Source organism: Salvelinus alpinus, chromosome 2 (assembly GCF_045679555.1).
Source record: "Salvelinus alpinus chromosome 2, SLU_Salpinus.1, whole genome shotgun sequence".
NCBI lineage: Eukaryota > Metazoa > Chordata > Actinopteri > Salmoniformes > Salmonidae > Salvelinus > Salvelinus alpinus.
The window spans coordinates 35,666,592-35,687,900 of NC_092087.1; the positions used below are offsets into that span (position 1 = coordinate 35,666,592).

The 21,309-nt window shown below is 42.6% G+C and overlaps 2 protein-coding genes across 3 annotated transcripts in view; one reads left to right on the forward strand and one right to left on the reverse strand.

The window, feature by feature from the left end:
• Nucleotides 1-14,385: 14,385 nt before the first annotated feature.
• LOC139550854 (transcription factor Sp5-like) lies at nt 14,386-17,258 on the forward strand. The gene is made up of 2 exons (XM_071362071.1): nt 14,386-15,027; nt 15,415-17,258. The coding sequence occupies exons 1-2, from the start codon at nt 14,953-14,955 to the stop codon at nt 16,573-16,575; spliced, it is 1,236 nt and encodes a 411-aa protein (XP_071218172.1). The 5' UTR covers nt 14,386-14,952; the 3' UTR covers nt 16,576-17,258.
• A 1,076-nt stretch (nt 17,259-18,334) lies between these two features.
• The window catches only part of LOC139559823 (rho guanine nucleotide exchange factor 25-like), a 55,717-nt gene continuing 52,742 nt past the window's right edge, over nt 18,335-21,309 (reverse strand). For both annotated transcript variants that reach the window (XM_071376191.1, XM_071376197.1), the window contains one exon: nt 18,335-19,660. In XM_071376191.1, coding sequence (XP_071232292.1) covers nt 19,544-19,660 — 117 coding nt within the window. In that variant the 3' untranslated portion in view covers nt 18,335-19,543. The remainder of the gene's footprint in view (nt 19,661-21,309) is intronic.

A 21,309-nucleotide genomic window follows, 5' to 3' on the forward strand; every position in this document is an offset into this window, starting at 1 on the left:
ACACATCAGACATAACACAGGCCTTTCCACCTGTAGTGTTCCCTTGTATGTCTCCCTCTCTTCTTTTACCTTCTCATTTGAAGATCAAACTGCAAGAAGGTAAATAATTCCACATCTTTGATCTGGGAGAACACAAGTGAGAGTTCATTTCCATTTTTGATTTCTGTTTCTCTAATTCTGTCTATTCTAATCTAGAAGGATTTGATGCTCCAGCCTCTGGATCTACCTTGGTGTGCAAATCAGCTGGAATCAGTTAAAAGAGAAACATGTTGCTTCTGTGGCTGTGGTGGACAAGAGAGAGTACAGTACAGATGCTCTAAAGTTCATTAAGTATTTAGACCACTGATTCATTAGCCAGCAATTCATGTTATATATCACATGCAATAAGTTGTGGAAGGAAAAACAACGTGTCTGTAGTTTCTGCCCCTGCCTAAGACGAGGAGACTGAATGACATATCTATGAAATATGTGTGCACATGGAATACATGAATATATTGATATGTGGATAGGTGAAATATTATACTTAACACTTTGTCATTACTGATGTGTAAATACTGGGTTGTGCGTATTGTTATAGATGAAAATTAAATGTATTTTCAATGCCCTTTGGAAACACCAAACCTCTAAGGATACGGATGCATGTGCATACCTCTGATCCTCATGCACAGTCCTAGGTGAACAGTGATTGATTTGTCCAATTTGGTTAGAAGCGTGTCTCCATGCTTTGAAGCCACGCTTAGCATTCATCCTAATCATGTGTCCTGACACGTTGAAATGCAACATCTGCCTTTTCAGTCCCCCGCCATACAATTAGCGAGAAAAGATCAATGGATTGGCTTGCTACCATTTTGCATACGAACAACAAAGCATTTGTATTGAGTATAGATAGTGCTTCAGTTTACCTTATATCCTGGGTTTACAAACTGAACTTCTCAAAATAACTTGTTTAAAATAGTCAATGAGTCCCCATAGCATTGGGGGTCAAGAAATTGACCTAATCAGGAGATTTTGGGGGCCCAAGATCATCTCCAGTATGATATTGTCCACCAGCTGGCAATCCAGTCTTTTTTCTATACAGTATACACACCCATACTTGTTTATTTGGACAGTCAAGCAAAAACTTTTAATTTGTCTCTATACTCCAGCATTTTGGATTTGAGATCAAATGTTTCATATGAGGCGACGGTACAGAATGTCACCTTTTATTTTAGGGTATTTTCATACATATCTGTTTTACAATTTAGAAATGAAAGCACTTTATTTATCTAGTCCCCCATTTGAAGGTGTCATAAGTATTTGGACAAATTCACTTATAGTCTATTAAAGTAGTCAAAAGTGTAGTATTTTGTCCAATAATACTATAGCACATAATGACTACATCAAGCTTGTGACTCTACAAACTTATTGGATGCATTTGCAGTTTGTTTTGGTTGTGTTTCGTATTATGTTGTATCCAATAGAAATGACTGGTATATAATGTATTGCCTTTAACTTAATTTCATATATTTAAAAAAATAAATTATTTAACCTTTATTTAACTAGGCAAGTCAGTTAAGAACAAATTCTTATTTACAATGACGGCCTAGGAACAGTGGGTTAACTGCCTTGTTCAGAGGCAGAACGACAGATTTTTACCTTGTCAGCTCGAGGATTCAACGCTCTAAACACCTGTCGCCCCAGGTAGCCTAGGATTTAGTTCTGAGGATTTAGTTCACAGTGCGGGTGTCACACATCCTGTATGATTCGCCCCAGGCTTTCTACTGTAGTGCAACACTGCAACATGTCAATGCCAACTTGTTGTGTCCTGGCACACTGTAAAGTAGGCTGGTAAAATTCATGCTAAAATGTGTTTAACTTGAGATATCATGAGAGCTACTCAGTTAAAACCTCTTAGTGATCCCTTAACGCACCAATCCCGTTAGCGAGATAGATTTGACAACATCCGCTGAAATTGCAGAGCGCCAGAATATACATTTTCAACATTCACAAAAAGATAAGTGTAATACATCAAAATAAAGGTTAACTTCTTGTTAATCCAGCCGCTGTGTCAGATTTCAAAAAGGCTTTACGGCGAAAGCACACCATACGATTATCTGAGGACAGCACCGCGCATACAAACACATGAAAATCATTTTTCAACCAGGCAGGTGCGACACAAAAGTCAGAAATAACGATATAATAAATGCCTTACCTTTGAAGATCTTCTTTTTGCAATACCAAATGTCTCAGTGACACAATGAATGGTCGTTTTGTTTGATAAATTACTTCTTTATACCCCCAAAATGTCAATTTTATTTGGCGCGTTTGATTCAGAAATACACCGGTTCCAACACGCCCAACATGACTGCAAATTATCTAATAAATTACCTGTAAACTTGGTCAAAACATTTCAAACAACAAACAATCCGTTCTGTTATACTCACAGACATTATTCTAACAGTTTTAGAAACTTCAGAGTGTTTTCTATCCAAATCGACTAATTATATGCATATCCTAGCTTCTGGGCCTGAGTAACAGGCAGTTTACTTTGGGCACGCTTTTCATCCGGATGTCAAAATACTGCCCCCTATCCCTAAGAAGCTTTAAGAGTCCAAGACAAGAATATTCACTCCATGTCAACAGAGTTCTAATATGAATGCCGTAAATATGGATGCCATATTTGCTTATGCAGAGGTGGACTTGCATGACTCATTTTTCCTAAACCTCAATTTCAATATACTCTCCTGCAACCTGACTCACCCAATGTGGTATGAATCTGCTATTTTCTAAAGTATTTTTCTTTACTTTCGAACCAGAATCCCCCAATAGCAGCTAGCCAGCTAACTAGCTAGTAGTCAGCTAACCACTGCTAGCGGTCATCAGCTAACCTCTAGCTCGGAGATCTCTCGCCAGTTTGCACAATGCGATTCAAACCAGAGCATTTCTGGACTTATTTTCTCTCCATATCCCCGGATTCCTACCGCAAGCTCTGAACCTTTTCACCTGGATCATCGCAGCTAGCTAGCTGCAATCCGAGTCGCTACTCCTGGCTAACATCTCTGTCCTGAAGCAAGCACCAATTAGCCTGGAGCTAGCCCATCTCTCGGCTAGCTGAAGAGGTCCATCAGCCACTCATTGGGCTACAATACCTATTTTGCCAATTTGCCTGGACCCCTTTTACTACACAAAGCCCTGCTAATTCATCACGACTGGACTACCGACGTAATCTACCCGAGGGTTCTTTTTCCAACAGGCCCCTCTGTCGCGACGCCCCCTGAATGCCCATCTGCTAGCCTGCTTGCCGTGGCCCGCTAGCTGTCTAGAGCGTATCGGACTGTTAGCTGAATAGGTCCATCGGCCAAATTTTTGGGCCACTATACCTAATTTCCCAATTGGACTGGGCCCCTTTACTACACGCAACCCTACTAATCCATCACGGCTGGTCTGCCGACGGAACCACACGAGGCGAAGAGAGGGATGACCGCGGAAGCTTTTCAATCTTTGTAGATTTCAGACGATACAAAAGAAAGGTTGACCAGGCTAGTAATAGGGGTTGCAACAATTTCGGCAGATCATTTTAGAAAGAGAGGGTCCAGATTGTCTTTCCCGGCTGATTTGTAGGGGTCCAGATTTTGCAGCTCTTTCAGAACATCAGCTATCTGGATTTGGGTGAAGGAGAAATGGGGGAGGCTTGGGCGAGTTGCTATGGAGGGTGCAGGGCAGTTGACTGGGGTAGGGGTAGCCAGGTGGGAAGCATGGCCAGCCGTAGAAAAATGCTTATTGAAATTCTCAATTATCTTGGATTTATCGGTGGTGACAGTGTTTCCTAGCCTCAGTGCAGTGGGCAGCTGGGAGGAGGTGCTCTTATTCTCCATGGACTTTACAGTGTCCCAGAACCTTTTTGAGTTTGTGCCAAAGTAAACTGCCTGTGTCCGTTTTGTCACCAAAGCCCCATATACTACCCACCACTGCGACCTGTACGCTCTCGTTGGCTGGCCCTCGCTTCATACTCGTCGCCAAACCCACTGGCTCCAGGTCATCTACAAGTCTTTGCTAGGTAAAGCCCCGTCTTATCTCAGTTCACTGGTCACCATGGCAGCACCCACCCGTAGCACGCGCTCCAGCAGGTATATTTCACTGGCCCCCCCCAAAGCCAATTCCTCTTTGGCCGCCTTTCCTTCCAGTTCTCTGCTGCCAATGACTGGAACGAACTGCAAAAATCACTGAAGCTGGAGACTCATATCTCCCTCACTATCTTCAAGCACCAGCTGTCAGAGCAGCTCACAGATCATTGCACCTGTACATAGCCCATCTGTAAACAGCCCATCCAACTACCTCATCCCCATACTGTCAGTGTAGATGAAGGGGAGTAGACAGGTTAAAGGAGGGATTTTAAGCCTTGAGACAATTGTGTATGTGTACCATTCAGAGGGTGAATGGGCAAGACAAAAGATTTAAGTGCCTTTGAACGGGGTATGGTAGTAGGTAGCCAGGCACTCAGGTATCAGTGTGTCAAGAACTGCAATGCTGCTGGACGATTTGAGGCTGTTCTGAGGGCAAAGGGGGGTACAACTCATTATTTGGAAGTTGTTGCTATTGTTTGTACACTCAGTGTAGAATCCCTGTTCTCTGAAATTAGTCATTGTTGTGTTGGAAGAACGAGACTTTGTTCTTTATAAACGACTCAAGTTTATTAGCTATCACTCTAACATGCCCACTTTCCTGAGCTCGCATAACAACAATGTTTTGTCAAAGTACGGTGGTCCTTCAGGATAACAATACGGTGAGTCAAAAGACCCACACAACAAACTCACAGGAGCTAAATAACGAGCATAACAGTCATCATTCATTTTAAATGCCGTCTCAATGCCACAAATATACATATTTAGTACCTCATTCCGAGGTATTAAGAATGGCGCCGGAGGGGATGGCTGCCATATTACGGGCTCCTAACCAATTGTGCTATTTTGTGTGTTTTTTCGCATTGTTTGTAACTTATTTTGTACATAATGTTGATGCTACCGTCTCTTATGACCGAAAATAGCTTCTGTATATCAGAACAGTGATTTCTTAACTCGAACAATACGGAGGTGGTCAGATGACGCAGATTCTACGCTACAGGACTGTTTTGCTAGCACAGACTGGAATATGTTCCTGGATTCACCCAATGGCATTAGGGAGTATACCACCTCAGTCACTGGCTTCATCAATAAGTGTATCGACGACGTCGTCCCCACAGTGACCATACGTACATATCCCAACCAGAAGCCATGGATTACAGGCAACATCCACACCGAGCTAAAGGCTAGAGCTGCCGCTTTCAAGGAGCGGGACACTTATAAGAAACGCTTATAAGAAATCCCGCTATGCCCTCAGCCGAACCATCAAACAGGCAAAGCGTCAATACAGGACTAAGATTGAATCCTACTACATCGGCTCATCGGATTTGCTAGGGCTTGCAAACTATTACGGACTACAAAGGGAAACCCAGCCGTGAGCTGCCCAGTGACGCGAGCCTACCAGATGGGCTAAATGCATTTTATGCTCGCTTCAAGGCAAGTAACACTGAAGCATGCTTGAGAGCACCAGCTGTTCCGGACGACTGTGTGATCACGCCCTCAGAAGCCGATGTGAGCAAGACCTTTAAACAGGTCAACATTCACAGGGCCGCGGGCCAGACGGATTACCAGGACGTGTACTCAGAGCATGCGCGGACCAACTGGCAAGTGTCTTCAGTGACATTTTCAACCTCTCCCTGACCGAGTCTTTAATACCTACATGTTTCAAGCAGACCACCATAGTCCTTGTGCCCAAGAAAGGGAAGGTAACCTGCCTACATGACTACCACCCCGTATCACTCACGTCGGTAGCCATGAAGTACTTTGAAAGGCTGGTCATGGCTCATATCAACACCATCAACCCGGGAAACCCTAGTCCCACTCCAATTCACATACCTCCCCAACAGATCCACAGATGACGCTCAATCGCTCTCCTCATTGCCCTTTCCAACCTTGACTACAGCTCAGCGTTCAACACCATAGTGCCCACAAAGCTCAACACTAAGCTAAGGACTCTGGGACTAAACACCTCCCTCTGCAACTGGATCCTGGACTTCCTGACGGGCCTCCCCCAAGTGGTAAGGGTAGGCAACAACACATCTGCCAAGCTGATCCTCAACACGGGGGCCCCTTAGTGGTGCGTGCTTAGTCCCCTCCTGTACTCTCTGTTCCCCCATGACTGCGTGGCCAAGCACGACTCCAACACCATCATTACATTTCCTGACTACACAACAATGAGACAGCCTATAGGTAGGAGGTCAGAGACCTGGCAGTTTTTGACTGCCCTTTGTCAGTCAAAAACAATATGCTTACATGGAACAGTCGTAGGCCTATGTGTTTTCTTTGTGTTACTGATAACATTGAATCATGGATTCTGTGAGAATATACATAATATGGTACAGTAGAGATAGAGAATATTCTAAGCAAACCTGGGACAGAATTATGGGGCTTTGCATTTTGGTTCTTTACATCAGCTTCGTATCCTTTCACCCTCCATTCCTTCCCTCAGTCTCCACCCTTCCTCTCCTCAGTCTCTCCCCTTCCTCTCTCCCTTGTCCTGAGGAGGGAGAAGAGAAGGAGCATGCCAGGTGATTGCTGAAGTAAAATATTGATGTGGAGTATCAAAGAGTTGAGTGTTACTCCCCATGTATTCCAAAACTAACCCGGGTGTCCCCTTTGATCAGGGGGTCTCTGATCTGGCTTCTGAAGTTGTAACGAACCCCCAAAAAACAAAATACAAAACAAACTTCAAGCTCCTCCAATACCCATGAAAGTTTTATATTTGACAGATGGAGCAGTTTATGTGTTATACAACTCAGTGATATACAGTGCATTCGGAAAGTATTCAGACCACTTGACTTTTTCCACATTTTGTTACGTTACAGCCTTATATTAAAATGGATTAAATAAAAAAAATCCTCATCAATCTACACACAATACCCCATAATGACAAAGCGAAAAAATGTTTTTAGAAATGTTTGAAATTTCTTAAAATAAAAAACACAAATACTGGCCAGCCGAGAGGCGCAGTGCATCGCAGTCACTACAGACCCTGGTTCGATCCCAGGCTGTGTTGCAGCCGGCTGCGACTGTGAGACACGAGGCAGCACACAATTGGCCCAGCGTTGTCTGGGTTAGGGGATGGTTTGGCCGGCTGGGATGTCCTTGTCCCGTTGTGCTCTAGCGACTCCTTGTGGCGGGACAGGTGCATGCATGCTGACCAGGTTGCCAGCTGTACGGTGTTTCCTCCGATACATTGGTGCGGCAGGCCTGGGTTAAGCGAGCAGTGTGTCAAGAAGCAGTGCGGCTTGGTGGGGTCGTGTTTTGTAAGACATATGGCTCTCAACCTTCGTCTCTACCGAGTTCGTATGGAAGTTGCAGCGATGAGACAAGACTGTAACTACCAATTGGATATCACAAAATTGGGGTAAAAAGTACAGAAAGTTTTCAGAACCTTTGCTATGAGACCTGAAGTCAGGTGCATCCTATTTCCATTGATCATCCTTGAGATGTTTCTACAATTGATTAGACATGATTTGGAAAGGCACATACTACATTTCCATATTTTATTAACCGTAAAGGAAAACTACACCCAAAAACTATATTTTTGTATTTGTTTCATTAGTCCATTGTTGACATAGTCCCAAAATGTTTTGCTTGTCAGCACTCAAATTTTCGAGATATGTAACTGTCAAAATACGGAAATCATCCCCGTATGATGCATTTTGAGTCATATGTTTAATTTTGCATAATACAAGGATGATTTCTGTATTTTGAAAGTTACATGTCTTGAAAACTTGAGTGCTGACGAGCAAAACATTTTGGGATGATTTCAACAATGGACTAATGAAACAAATACCAAAATATAGTTTTATGGGTGGAATTTTCCTTTAATATAACAGATCATGAATTACCTTAATATAAAATGTGTATATGAAATAATCTTTCAAATATGAATTATTCATGAATCACACAAGCACTTAGGAGAGAGAGGTCTGGCGTATAGGGATGCTAATGAAATCACATATATGATTTGATCAAAGCATTTCATTTAAATTAAATTAAGTCGTTTTGATTAAGTTCAAAACAGATCTAATTCCTCTACAAAATCAGGATGACACACGGAGCTACACTCTCTGTAGTGCTGTTTAATATTCCACTAGAATTCAGAGTCATGTTTTCCGCCCATCATATAAAACCGACCAGGCCCTCTTCAGCATGCAACTGTTGACAGGTAAGGATGGCCATATAGCCTAGCCTAATTATCTCAAATCTGCATCCTTGAGTTACCTTGAAGATTACAGTATGTGACATGTTAATTATCTTACAGAAGGATACAGAAAGGAATCTTGGAGAAAGCATGCAGGGTTTTTTCAAAAGATCTAACCTCTCTATTATCCTCTATTCAATAGAATTACTACAAGGGTGTTGTCCTACAGTCTCTATTCTGTGTCCAACTGTGTCACTGTATAAAATCAGCCCAAAACCCATGTGTCATTGTGTCAACTGATTTCCCTTGGTTCTGTGGTATAGTCTATTACAGTTTAGTGAGAGGGTGGTTGGATGGGTGGGTCAGGTTTAGGATGTGTGGTCATGGTGATGGTGGCCTATTCAAGGCAACACCAGGGGTGTGAAATCGCCTTTATGACACAGACAGCAAAAGCCCTGGTGAGTGACTGGCTTTAAAGATGGTGCAGATGGCCAAAGCAGCTGGGAACATTACAGGCTGATCTGGTTTAGAATGGCCCTTCAGGCTGGGCAGTTATGACATTATGAGGTTCTGAATACTCCCTCGGGAATGGATGGATTTCACACTAAAGACAGACTGCAATCTTTCTGTAAGCTGTTCTTGTCTTGTCATTCCCAACTTCCTCTAATGCCCATGTGTATGATTTTCATTATGCATACTTTTTCAATTCTGTGAGTGAGTGTGTCTACTTATGTATTTTGTGTATAATCTCACAGCAAGCAAAAAATCCAACTGGCCATAAAGTTTTCTAATTCAGGAGATGCATAACATCCCAATCTCTTTTGTCTGGACAGTGGGCGGTGCCAGAGGGTTTCCAAAACAAACCAATCCATTCCCAAGCATTCTCAACCATCACATGCAGAAGCTTGAGATCAAGAAGAAGAAACAACAAAACCATATTTTCATCTTCTCATTCACTGACTACATGAATCAAGTGTTCACGTTGAAGGTGCCAAAGGAGGGAATGTCAACATTTCAGTCAGGACCTCTCTCATTAATGCCAGAGAGAGAGGTATGAAAGCCTGTTTGTTGATGTGGTGTGCTACCCCTCCACCCAGCCTGTTCTAACAGCCTGGTCTCATAGACTAGATGTAACATAGTAAATGTAAATCCAGGACACTCAAATGAATATGATATCTTAGATTTGGAATGGTTACATAAGACAGAGGGTTACTTAAGGAAAGTAGAGTGATTGGTCGGGGTGGATGGGCAGGTGTATATGGCAGGTGTATAATGAGTGTCTAGCAACCCAAAAGTTGCGTGTTTGAATCTCGTCACGGACAACTTTTGCATTTTAGCAACTTTGCAACTACTTACTACTTTTTAGCTACTTTGTAACTACTTGTGGAAGGGTTAGCTAACATGCTAACACTAACCCTAACCTTAACCCTATAACCTAATTCCTAACCTTAACCCCTAGCCCTAACCCCTATCTTAGCTAACCATAGCCACCTAACTAACATTAGCATTAGCCACCTAGCTAACATTAGCCACAAACAATTGGAAGTCGTAACGAATCATACAGTTAGCTAATTTGTAACATATCATACAAACTGAAATTCGTAACATATCATATAAAATGGATGATGGACATAACCACCAGTGTGATTACTACCTCTGAGGGTTTACAGCTTGAGGTAGTCACCTATCACAAGTACCTAGGAGTATGGCTAGATGGTACACTGTTCTTCTCTCAGCACATAACAAAGCTACAAGCTAAAGTTAAATCTAGACTTGGTTTCCTCTATCGTAATCGCTCCTCTTTCACCCTAGCTGCCAAACTAACCCTGATTCAGATGACAATCCTACCCATGGTAGATTACGGAGACATAATTTATAGATCGGAAGGTAAGAGTGCTCTCGAGCGGCTAGATGTTCTTTACCATTCGCCATCAGATTCGCAATCAATGCTCCTTATAGAACACATCACTGCACTCTATACTCTTATGTAAAAACTGGTAATCTCTGTATACCTGTCGCAAGACTCACTGGCTGATGATTATTTATAAAACCCTCTTAGGCCTCACTCCCCCCTATCTGAGATATCTACTGCAACCCTCATCCTCCACATACAACACCTGTTCTGCCAGTCACATTCTGTTAAAGGTCCCCAAAGCACACACAAGGTTAAATAGTTCGATTTTTTTTTAAATATTAAAATCCCTGGGTTGCTCCTCTTTTCATTTTGCTGCAGCTAGCCAATGGAACGAGCTGCAACAAACACTCCACCTGGACAGTTTTATCTCAATCTCTTCATTCAAGAACTCAATCATAGCCACTCTTACTGACAGTTGTGGCTGCTTTGTGTGATGTATTGTTGTCTCTACCTTCTTGCCCTTTGTGCTGTTGTCTGTGCCCAATAATGTTTGTACCATGTTTTGTGCTGCTACCATTTTGTGTTGCTACCATGTTGTTGTTATGTTGTGTTGCTACCATGTAGTGTTGTCATGTGTTGCTGCCTTGCTATGTTGTTGTCTTAGGTCTCCCTTTATGTCTGAGATCCCCAAAGATTGGAAAGCTGCCGCAGTCATCCCCCTCTTCAAAGAGGGAGACACTCTAGACCCAAACTGTTATAGACCTATATCCATCCTGCCTTGCCTTTCTAAAATCTTCGAAAGCCAAGTTAATAAACAGATTACCGACCATTTCGAATCCCATCGTACCTTCTCCACTATATAATCTGGTTTCTGAGCTGGTCATGGGTGTACCTCAGCCACACTCAAGGTCCTAAACGATATCGTAACCGCCATCGATAAAAGACAGTACTGTGCAGCCATCTTCATCGACCTGGCCATGGCCTTCGACTCTGTCAATCACCGCAATCTTATCGGCAGACTCAACAGCCTTGGTTTCTCAAATGACTGCCTCGCCTGGTTCACCAACTACTCCTCAGATAGAGTTCAGTGTGTAAAATCGGAGGGCCTGTTGTCCGGACCTCTGGCAGTCTCTATGGGGATGCCAGAGGGTTCAATTCTTGGGCCGACTCTTTTCTCTGTATATATCAATGATGTCCTTCTTGCTGCTGGTGATTCTCTGATCCACCTCTACGCAGACGACACCATTCTGTATACATCTGGCCCTTCTTTGGACACTGTGCTAACAAACCACCAAAGCCCCATATACTACCCACCACTGCAACCTGTATGCTCTCATTGGCTGGCCCTCACTACATATCCGTCGCCAAACCCACTGGCTCCAAGTCATCTATAAGTCTTTGCTAGGTAAAGCCCCGCCTTTTCTCAACTCCCTGGTCACCATAGCAACACCCACCCGTAGCACGCGCTCCAGCAGAAAGAAAAAACATCTCTGAAGCTGGAGTCTTATATCTCCTTCTCTAACTTTAAGCATCAGCTGTCAGAGCAGTTTACTGATCACTGTACCTGTACACAGACAATCTGTAAATAGCACACCAGACTACCTCATCCCCATATTATCACTTACCCTCTTGCTCTTTTGCGCCCTAGTATCTCTACTGGCACATCATCATCTGCACATATATCACTCCAGTATTAATGCTAAATTGTAATTATTTTTGCCTCTATGGCCTATTTATCGCCTACCTCCCCACTCTTCTACATTTGCACACACTGTACATAGATTTTTCTATTTTTCTTTTCTTTTGTGTTTTTGACTGTAAGTTTGTTTATGTGTAACTCTGTGTTGTTGTTTTTGTCGCACTGCTTTGCTTTATCTTGGCCAGGTCGCAGTTGTAAATGAGAACTTGTTCTCAGTTGGCCTACCTGGTTAAATAAAGATGAAATAAAAAACAATAATAAAATAATATAGTGTTGTGTTGTCTCTCTTGTTGTGATGTGTGTTTTGTCCTATATTTATATATTTTTTATTTTTAATCCCAGGCCCCGTCCCCGCAGGAGGCCTTTTGCCTTTTGGTAAACCGTCATTGTAAATAAGAATTTGTTCTTAACTGACTTGCCTAGTTAAATACAGGTTAAATAAAAAATTAAATAAAAAACATCTACCCAGGTTGTTTCTAATGATCCCTGGGATCTCCATCTGGATCCAGGTGTATTTAAATGATGCTCCGCAGCACAGAGCAACAGCTCAACGCGCCACGGTGTGAGACAGGGGACGCTGGGCACGACCACGGGAGCATTGTGCGCTTCACAGTTCAAAGTGAGAAGAGAGAGAGTCGTTAGCACTTCAAAGACGGTCATCTGGGATCAGTGAGAGAAACGAGTTAGAAGGAGAGAGGTTGGAGGGGAAGGGGGGGGGGCAGTGGGACAGGAAATGCGAAGCAATGTAATTGACATCCTCTGTAGCGATGATGAAACACACCGCTACGCCTGTCTGAATGAGACCCAGCACTACTGCCTCAATATTGATCTTCAAGTTTCTGCTTGGTTCTTATTTGCTTGGCTTTATCCATAAATTGATGTGTGAATCAAACATCTGATAGCATATTGTACAATAACCTCTAAACATAATTTACAACATTTTCTATTGGATTTAATTTCCATATTCCAATTATGTGAAAAATTCATGACAAACGTAGAAGAAATTTGCCAAAAGGGTTTGTATTATCCACTGGTGTGATACATGTTTGTTCCATTGTCTTACATAGATGGTGGTGTCACTCTTACGCCACGCTCGTCCCTCAATCAGTGCACGCGGGAATCGACGCGCTATATGCCGTAAGAATTGGTTTCCACTAGCTACCTTTTATATTATAAAAATCTTTACGATCAAAACAATCATGTTTCGAACGGCAGTTATGGGCTTATAAGTTGTATAAAACATCATATATAACATAATGGCCTCTTAACTGTGCCCAATTACTGTGTCTTGAACAGCTGATAATGGCTCTCTAGGTTTATTGGCACAGGGAGAGCCTGTCCCTCACATCTGTTATGACCATCTTGTCAAATCACAGTCCTTAGTGTAGAGCTAGATATAGGCCTATGTGGGGATGCCATAGAGATGTTGGGACTGAAGAAGCAAACTAGATCTACCTAATATATCCGTTACAATGAAATGTCCATTGTCATATCAATTTCGAAGGATACATCTTGAAATGAAAATGCGGGTAAAAGAGATATGGAAGAATAAATTGACAAATAACTACACAATGGTTATTGGCTCCTGAAATATGGTGTCATAGTTATCTAGTAAAGAAATAAAACTAATACAAATGCCAGAAAATAGGCTCAATCGAAAGAAAATAATGTCCATTGTAAATTTAAAGCACTTTGCTTTGCAAATGTAACTTGACACTTCTTGCAGAGCCCTTTGAAGAAGCAAAATGGTCACCACGTAGAAAATGTTGCATCTGCGATACGATTTGATATTGGCCTTCACTTGAACCAGTGGGAGCGAGATCGTCAGGGGGAGGAAAACCTTCAGTTTGCTTGGCTTTCAGATGCTATTGGGGCTCTTTGATCCTGGATTATTATACAGAATTAAGAAGGAAACCCCCAAAAACGTCAACCACCAGCTCAAATCACTTCCAAACACTTGCAATGAAGTAGCAGCCTAGTAGGCATACCCCACTGGGCACAGACATCAGTTCAATATCTAGTTTTGATTTACGTTTGGTTGAGTTGTCAACTAACGTGAATTGAACGAGAAATCAACAAAAAAACGTTCACTCTGTCATTGGATTTAGGTTAAAAGTTCAAAATCCCCTTACATTGATGACTTTTAGCAAATCCAATCCGTTTTCCACGTTGATTAAACGTCATCGCATTGCTTTTTGTTGTAATTGAAATGGTGTGGAAACAATGTTGATTAAACTAATTTCTGGTAGTAGGCCGAATGTATTAGCCTCATCATAAAAATATAAATTGTGGATAGTTTGGCCATTCATTTTAATTAGCCTATCTAGGTAAACCATAAATACCGTAAAGGTTTCTGTCTGTCTCTCTGTCCCCGCCTGCCTCCCCACCCCCTCGCTCTCTCTCTCTCAATTCAATATTAATGTATATTCAAAAGGGCTTTATTGGTATAGGGAACATATGTTTACATTGCTAAAGCAAGTGAAATAAACAAGAAACAAAAGTTAGAAGAAACTAATTTAACAACGTCAACCAAAAAATATTAAAACTTAACAGTAAACATTGCACTAAAAAGGTTATAAAAACATAAAGACATTTCAAGCGTTATATCATCATCTATGTAGCCTACAGTGTTTTAGCAGTGTGCAAATAGTTGTAGTACGAATAGTGGGGGAGAAAAAATCATCTCTCTCTCTCTCTCTCTCTCTCTCTCTCGCTGACACACACGCACGCACACACAGTTCTTACTTTTCTGTAGGCCTACTCGTGAAAGGGATCCCGCAGAGGACATCTCTCCATAACAAGATGCTGCCAAGAATGTGTCGATTGGTCTCGTCGCACTTCAAAGGATATAGCGTTCGAGGCAATCAGTGAAGACAAGGTTGCTGAAAGTTTGTCACCTAAAATTACTGGGAGAGATAGCTTGCAGAAGGGATACCACCGGAGCCCGGATTTTGGAATTGTTTCTACAATCTGTTTTTATTCTATGGTATTTTTATTTCTTCACGCTAATTTACAGAACACGTTATTATTATTTATTTTTTCAGTAAAGGAGTCTGACTGGATGAGAATTGAGACACTGCAAAATCTCGTTTTCTAGATAAGATTTTGTTTCGGTGCGCTGCGACCAGTCAAAAGGCTACTTTGGCCACAGATGCGCGTAGTGGAGACACAAAAACTGATGGCCGCTTTGCCGGGGACCGATCACTTTCTACAACCTTTCTTACAGGTGAGGAGGAAAATATGTTTGGAATGTTTTTGGAGGAAATTTGGTATAGGAGAGACACTTCAGTGTTACTTTAGAGTACATTTTGAAAGTGCCACGTGCAATAATTGATTCATTTTCTCCCAGTTTCTTTTTAGGAATTCGTATTTTTTATTCATTTGTTAACAGTATTTTACTGTTACTTTAGTTTAGTTCATTAAATACATAGAAAAAGTATAACATATATTTTAGAAATAAAAATGTTATAGTCCACTGTAAAAGGTCACCACTGTTCTATTGTTTCTCGGTAATCACTATAATATATTGATTTTGTATCTTGTTTTTTACTCAAGAGTATCAAATTCAATAGTGTACCGCATGTCTAACATCCATTCTCTCTCTACTCCACAGCACCGCATAGCCAGCTCCTCTCCTGAGAACGAGCCCCATCCCCTATCCTCCTTCCTGGCCAGAACCTGTGGCCAAGCCCATCTGGGAGGCAGTGGAGTGGGGCAGGAGCGGCAACACAATCCTTATGAGGGGACCATGAGCTCCATGACTGGGATGCTCCAGCTGTGGGGCGGGGATGTGGTCCAGAGCTCTAGTCTTGGGGTCCAACAGGTGGCAACTCTGACAGTGCCAAAATTATCTTTTCCTGGCCACATCCAGAGTGGACTGGGCCCTCACCCCCACCACCACCACCACCACCACCTCCATGAGCTGCCTCTCACCCCTCCGGCTGAGCCCTCCTCCACCCCGACTGCCTACGCCTTTGATCTCTCTCCAGGAAAGATGCTCGCTCCTCAGGTCCAGGGTAGCTCTCATACCCCATACTTCAACCACCAGAACAATAGTATTGGGCAGAACTTTCCTAACTTCCTCCAAGTTTCCACAACAAGACACCCCTACCACCCTGGTGGGTATACAGAGGAAGGTCAGCAGTGGTGGAGCCTGCCGCAGACCACCAGCAGCCCCCATGGCCATCACCAACCTCACAGCCACCCCCACCATCACCACCCTCACCCCTTTGCCCTCGGCAGACAGCTGGTGTTGGGGCACCAGCCTCAGATCGCGGCCCTCCTCCAGGGCTCATCCAAGGGCTTGCTGGGCTCCACACGCCGCTGCAGGCGCTGCAAGTGCCCCAACTGCCAGTCCACTTCTGGAGGCACAGGGGCTCCAGCAAACCCAGAAGAACCAGGCCGGAGGAGGCTCCACATCTGCCACCTGCCCGAGTGTGGCAAGGTGTATAAGAAGACGTCCCACCTGAAGGCCCACCTGCGCTGGCATGCTGGGGAGCGGCCCTTCCTCTGCAGCTGGCTCTTCTGCGGGAAGAACTTCACACGCTCGGACGAGCTACAGAGGCATCTGCGCACACACACGGGGGAGAAGCGCTTCAGCTGTCAGGCATGTGGGAAGAGGTTCATGCGGAGCGACCACCTAGCAAAACACGAGAAGACCCACCAGGGTAAGAGGGGACAGCCAGAATCAAGGGACAGCCAGGGCCCCCAGCAGGAGGCTCCACAGCGACCGGGTGGCAGCAGGGGACCAGACAGGAACATCAAGAAGGAGTAGAGAAAAGACCAAGAGAGGTAAGCCAAGGGACTCACAGTCAGTGTGCTGTATTCTGAGACCCCCAGCGCCAGTCTCTGTGTGTGTGGAGTCCAGGTGATGAGACCCTCAGAAAGAGCAGAAAGGCAGGAGGGCCAGTGTGGAGACTGAGAGTCAAGGGCAGATCAGTGATTCAATGGCCTTTCTCTTGAAAAAAGCGACTTCTTGCAAACACACAAACTTTTACACTGTCAAACCATTGTCTTGACAATGTGTTTGTCATGGTCATTGTAGCCAGCATTGTCCCCGGGCCACCAGCAGGAGGCCTGTGATCTTCAGAGGCCGTTCTGTTCAGCATGCCTGCCTGCCTGTGTGGAGACTCGCAATAAAAGCAGGAGGGCTGAGGTGATTGAATATTCCTTTCTCATGGACCCCTAATGGAGATAAGTGGTCTCAGAGAATGACCAAAGACATCAGAGAGGAAGTCAGAGTACAAAGATTCATGGAAATAATGCTGTTTACTATGGTTATTTTCATTCAGTCTGCCAGCAGAGTTTTTTCAGTGTTACGGTTTTCAATAATAAACACTAACTACACCACAATGGTCTTTTGACTTTATGGTGTTTATATTTTAGACAGTTTGTGGTATGAGTATCTGTTGCCGGGTATATCATTTTTCATGTATCTTAAATTGTCAAATAAAACAAACAAACAAAAAAACACTAGAATTTATTGTGCTATTAATTAAGCCTTCTATTTTTGATAAATTAAAATTATTGGCTTATTTTTAAGTGTGTATTTTTTTACATTTGTATTGTAATTATAAAACGTCTTATGAATGAATTTGATATGCATAGGATAAATGACATTGCAAATGAATTGGAATTTGGTAGCCAGAAAGTTTTAAAAGTAGTGTGATTCGATAGACATTGATCTACATTACATGAGCATAAAATCTCAAATAAGCAAAACTAAGTTAGAGTAAAAAACAGCTTGATTTCATTCAAATAAAACAAAAAAAGATAACACTTTTCAATAATGATAGATTAAATTATTGTTTTGCAATGTTGTCAACTGTTGGCAGTTACTATTTAGCCAGTTAATAATCTCTCTATGGGTCGAGGTATAGCAACAGAGAGCTCTAACAAGGAAGGAAACTCCCTTGTTTATTGGCCCCCAGCTGATACCAGTGTCCTTTGATTTAGCCGTGGTGACAATTTATGATCCCACCCTTCCCCCGTTCGCATTTTTTCAATTCTTGCCAAATCTGACATACATTGCCAGAAACCTCAGCATTCCACCTGAAAAGCTATATTTGAACATGTGTGTGAGCATCTTTTATCCTCAGGTAGCCATATGCAATCTACCACCAGGAGCCCTATATTGAGCATTTAAAGTTGTCTCTCAACTCACCATTTGATGGCGCTAAATACCTACAGTATTTTTCCAGTACACTCCCCCAAGGACTGTCATGTAGGCAAAATGAACCGCAAGCAAACACCTACGGATGTCTGAAACGTTGTTCCATTTGATGCGAAATACATCAAATTACTCTTGCTTATTGGTGCTATTGTTCACTTTTGTATTGTTTTTGTGGGATTGTTGAGAGTGGTAGTATTCATTTCACAAAGGCAACAGTTAGTGTGTAGGCTAAATGAAGGAAATGGGCAAGGATGTTCCGAGTTTTTCAGGATAAGAATTCTCACTATCAGTTCCTTTTTGACAGTCTTATAACATGACCACGACCAAGATCAGAATAATGATAGGGGGACAAACAGCAGCGCAGTGTTGCATGTTTTATTTATTGATATAGTCCCACAGAATATTATTTACATTCATAATGACATTGACAGATGAACAACCCCTTGATCTTTGTTCCCTTTTCCTCTCTCCTTCAGCTATGAGTGGGCTTTGTGTGAGTTTCCGTGTGTTTTCTTCAGATAACGTTGGAACAATGGCAGTGTTAAAATAGCTGCTAAAATGAAGGAAAACGTATCAATTATTACTGCGCTGCTCGGTATGTATAGAGTAGACAATCATGACTGCAGCTGCTCAACTCCTGGACAGATTCCGTCCCACAATCAATTTCAAAACTGTATCAGGACTACAACGTCATTACTGTATGTCAACACTCTTGACCCAAAGGCTTCTTTATGAAATAGTGACGAGGATGAATTCAGGATAGGAGCATACTGGTAAGCTATATAAAAAGAGAGACAGAGAATAGACATGCCATTATCGCCCACTAGTCTTTGCTTCCCTTCTTGTACAAAGTGATAGAAGCTGTCACACGTAGCAGTGGCATAATGGTAATATGGTTCGCCTGTTTAAGATAAAGCAACAGTAAATAGTTGGCGACTTAAGAAGCGGTCCCAAATGTCTATAATTTCTTTATGAAACCAAATTGTGTTAAAAATGTCACCATATGAAGTTCAATCATGTATAAACTCTTGACAAACTTAGGGGTACTGTACTGTATTTGCAGTGTGAACAGCTACCATCGCATCACAGATGCAATGTACCAGTCACATATACATACCAACATGCGCACACACACACACACACTGTCAACATCAGAGACCATTGGTTACTTTTCCAATTCTCTCACAGAAACACCATAGAGGGCTGCAATTCTGCTTCACTTTTCACATCACAATAGTAAGTAGAGGTTTCAAAATAGTAGAAAATATAATATAATGACAGAAATACCCACAAAATAATCCTTATTACAAGCTAGAGATACCATAGTAATAGTAATATAGCAATATTAGGGTAATCACAAGGAGTGACCCCGCCCCAGGCCCCCAGCCAGGGGTCTCTCAGCCTGCCACTCATTAACTCCAGGGTGAAGTCTCCTCTAGGCACAGATCTAGGATCAGCTTCCCCATCGCCCAAACCGAACCTTAGCCATTACTGGGGATAACGCAAAACTGAACTAATATCAGCATCTAGGGGCAGCTTTCAGTATGAGGCCAAAGGTCATCACACATCATCAGCACTCATGCTCATGCAGAGAGAGATCTGTCAGCTGATCATGGTTGCCAGAGTAATTTGGTGCATAATCTCCTCCCTCCCCCGGCATGGGTCCATGGTATCTGTCAGTACCACCCTGAGAAGACAGGATAAGACAGAGGCAGCGTGTTCAGTTACATGCACATAGTGAAGTCATACTAGGGCCAAGAGGCTTAATATGTCAATTACATTTATATCAAAGCCTTTAAAACCCTTTCCTGCAGTCAAATGACCTAATGGCCTCATGGGTGGAATGTTATTAATCATTTTCATGATTTCATAATTAATAAACATAAAATTAAAAAAAATGCTTCTAATTTCTATGTCAAACAGTTTTGTTATATTTGCCTCTTCTTTGATGTATATAAAGTGTCATATTGGGATGCAAACTCAAAATTGAATACATTTCAACTCTATATCTGACATGGTACAGGTGTATTCTTGTTTTTAAGCCCATAACCATGTGTTTATACTTTTGTTTCAAAGTAGTTTTAAGACTACCAAGAAACACTGTGTGATTTAGCCCACTGCAGTAACATGTTATTAAGACCCTGCCTAGCCTTGCAGAGAGGAAAGAGGAAAGACAAAGGTGGTGGTATGTTGAGTGGTTCAAAAGCAAGATCCTGTCCTTGCATCAACCCTGGGTGGAGACAGGAAGAGTGACCTTACTGCCCTCTAGCAGTACAAGGTTGCAGTCTGAACTCACTTAGCCTTCTGCCCTAAATCAACCTATTGCAGGAAATACAAGTATGATATGGAATGATATCAGTCCTCTCACCTCTATATCAATTGTAGGTTTCCAAATACACCAGAAGAGTTTCAAATACCCCCCATCTACCCACTGATAGGGCAACATTAAACTTTTTTTCAAAGGCCCGAAGGGTTCTCTATTTGTCTATCTACAAGAGAGACAGAGGAGGAACTAAAATGAAGTGTGGAAACAGACGTGATACGCCTCTCTGATAGGAGTCCTGTAATCAAACCCATTTCCTCCCCATTTTTTTTTTTTAACATTTATTTAACTAGGCAAGTCAGTTAAGAACAAATTCTTATTTACAATGACGGCCTACCCCTGCCAAAGCCTAACCCGGGCGACGCTGGGCCAATTGTGCGCCGCCCTGTAGGACTCCCAATCACGGCCGGTTGTGATACAGCCTGGGGAGTCTGGCTAAATAAAATAAACTACCAGCCAGGGCACTGGGCTAGTTATCCCCAGGAACTGAAACATCTGTTCTCAACTATTCCCATAAATAAATCAAAAAAGAGATATGTGATCATATTGTTATTTTCCAATATAATCTATTTTTGGCTTGAAGGAAGGGAAAGGGGGATACCTAGTCAGTTGTACAACTGAAAGCATTCAGCCAAAATGTCTCTTCATTAACCCAACCCCTCTGAGTCAGAGAGGTGTGGGGGTTAATCGACGTCATGGGCACCCATGGAGCAGTTGTTGTTGGAGGTTAACGCTCAACGGCAGAACAGCAGATTTGGCAGTTGTGGATTCAAACCAGTGACCTTAGCGTTAATGGCACAACGGTCTTAACCACTAGGCTACCTGCCGCCTTAGTTGTGATCAATTTGCAGTGTACAAATTATTATAACTATGTTCCGGCACCCTGACCATCTGCTCCGACAAAAAATTGGCCTGCGGCTGAATCTAGTTGCCTACCCCTGCTTTATGGCTTCTATGGTGTTTTTATAGGAACTGACCACATATCAGTGTGACAGCCTGCCAGGGTGCTGTTA

Bases quoted from the DNA above. Each gene is read 5' to 3' on its own strand.
- LOC139550854 (XM_071362071.1), top strand. From the start codon at position 14,953: ATGCGCGTAGTGGAGACACAAAAACTGATGGCCGCTTTGCCGGGGACC. The intron at 15,028-15,414 runs GTGAGGAGGAAA...TCTACTCCACAG, and splicing joins TTCTACAACCTTTCTTACAG to CACCGCATAGCCAGCTCCTC.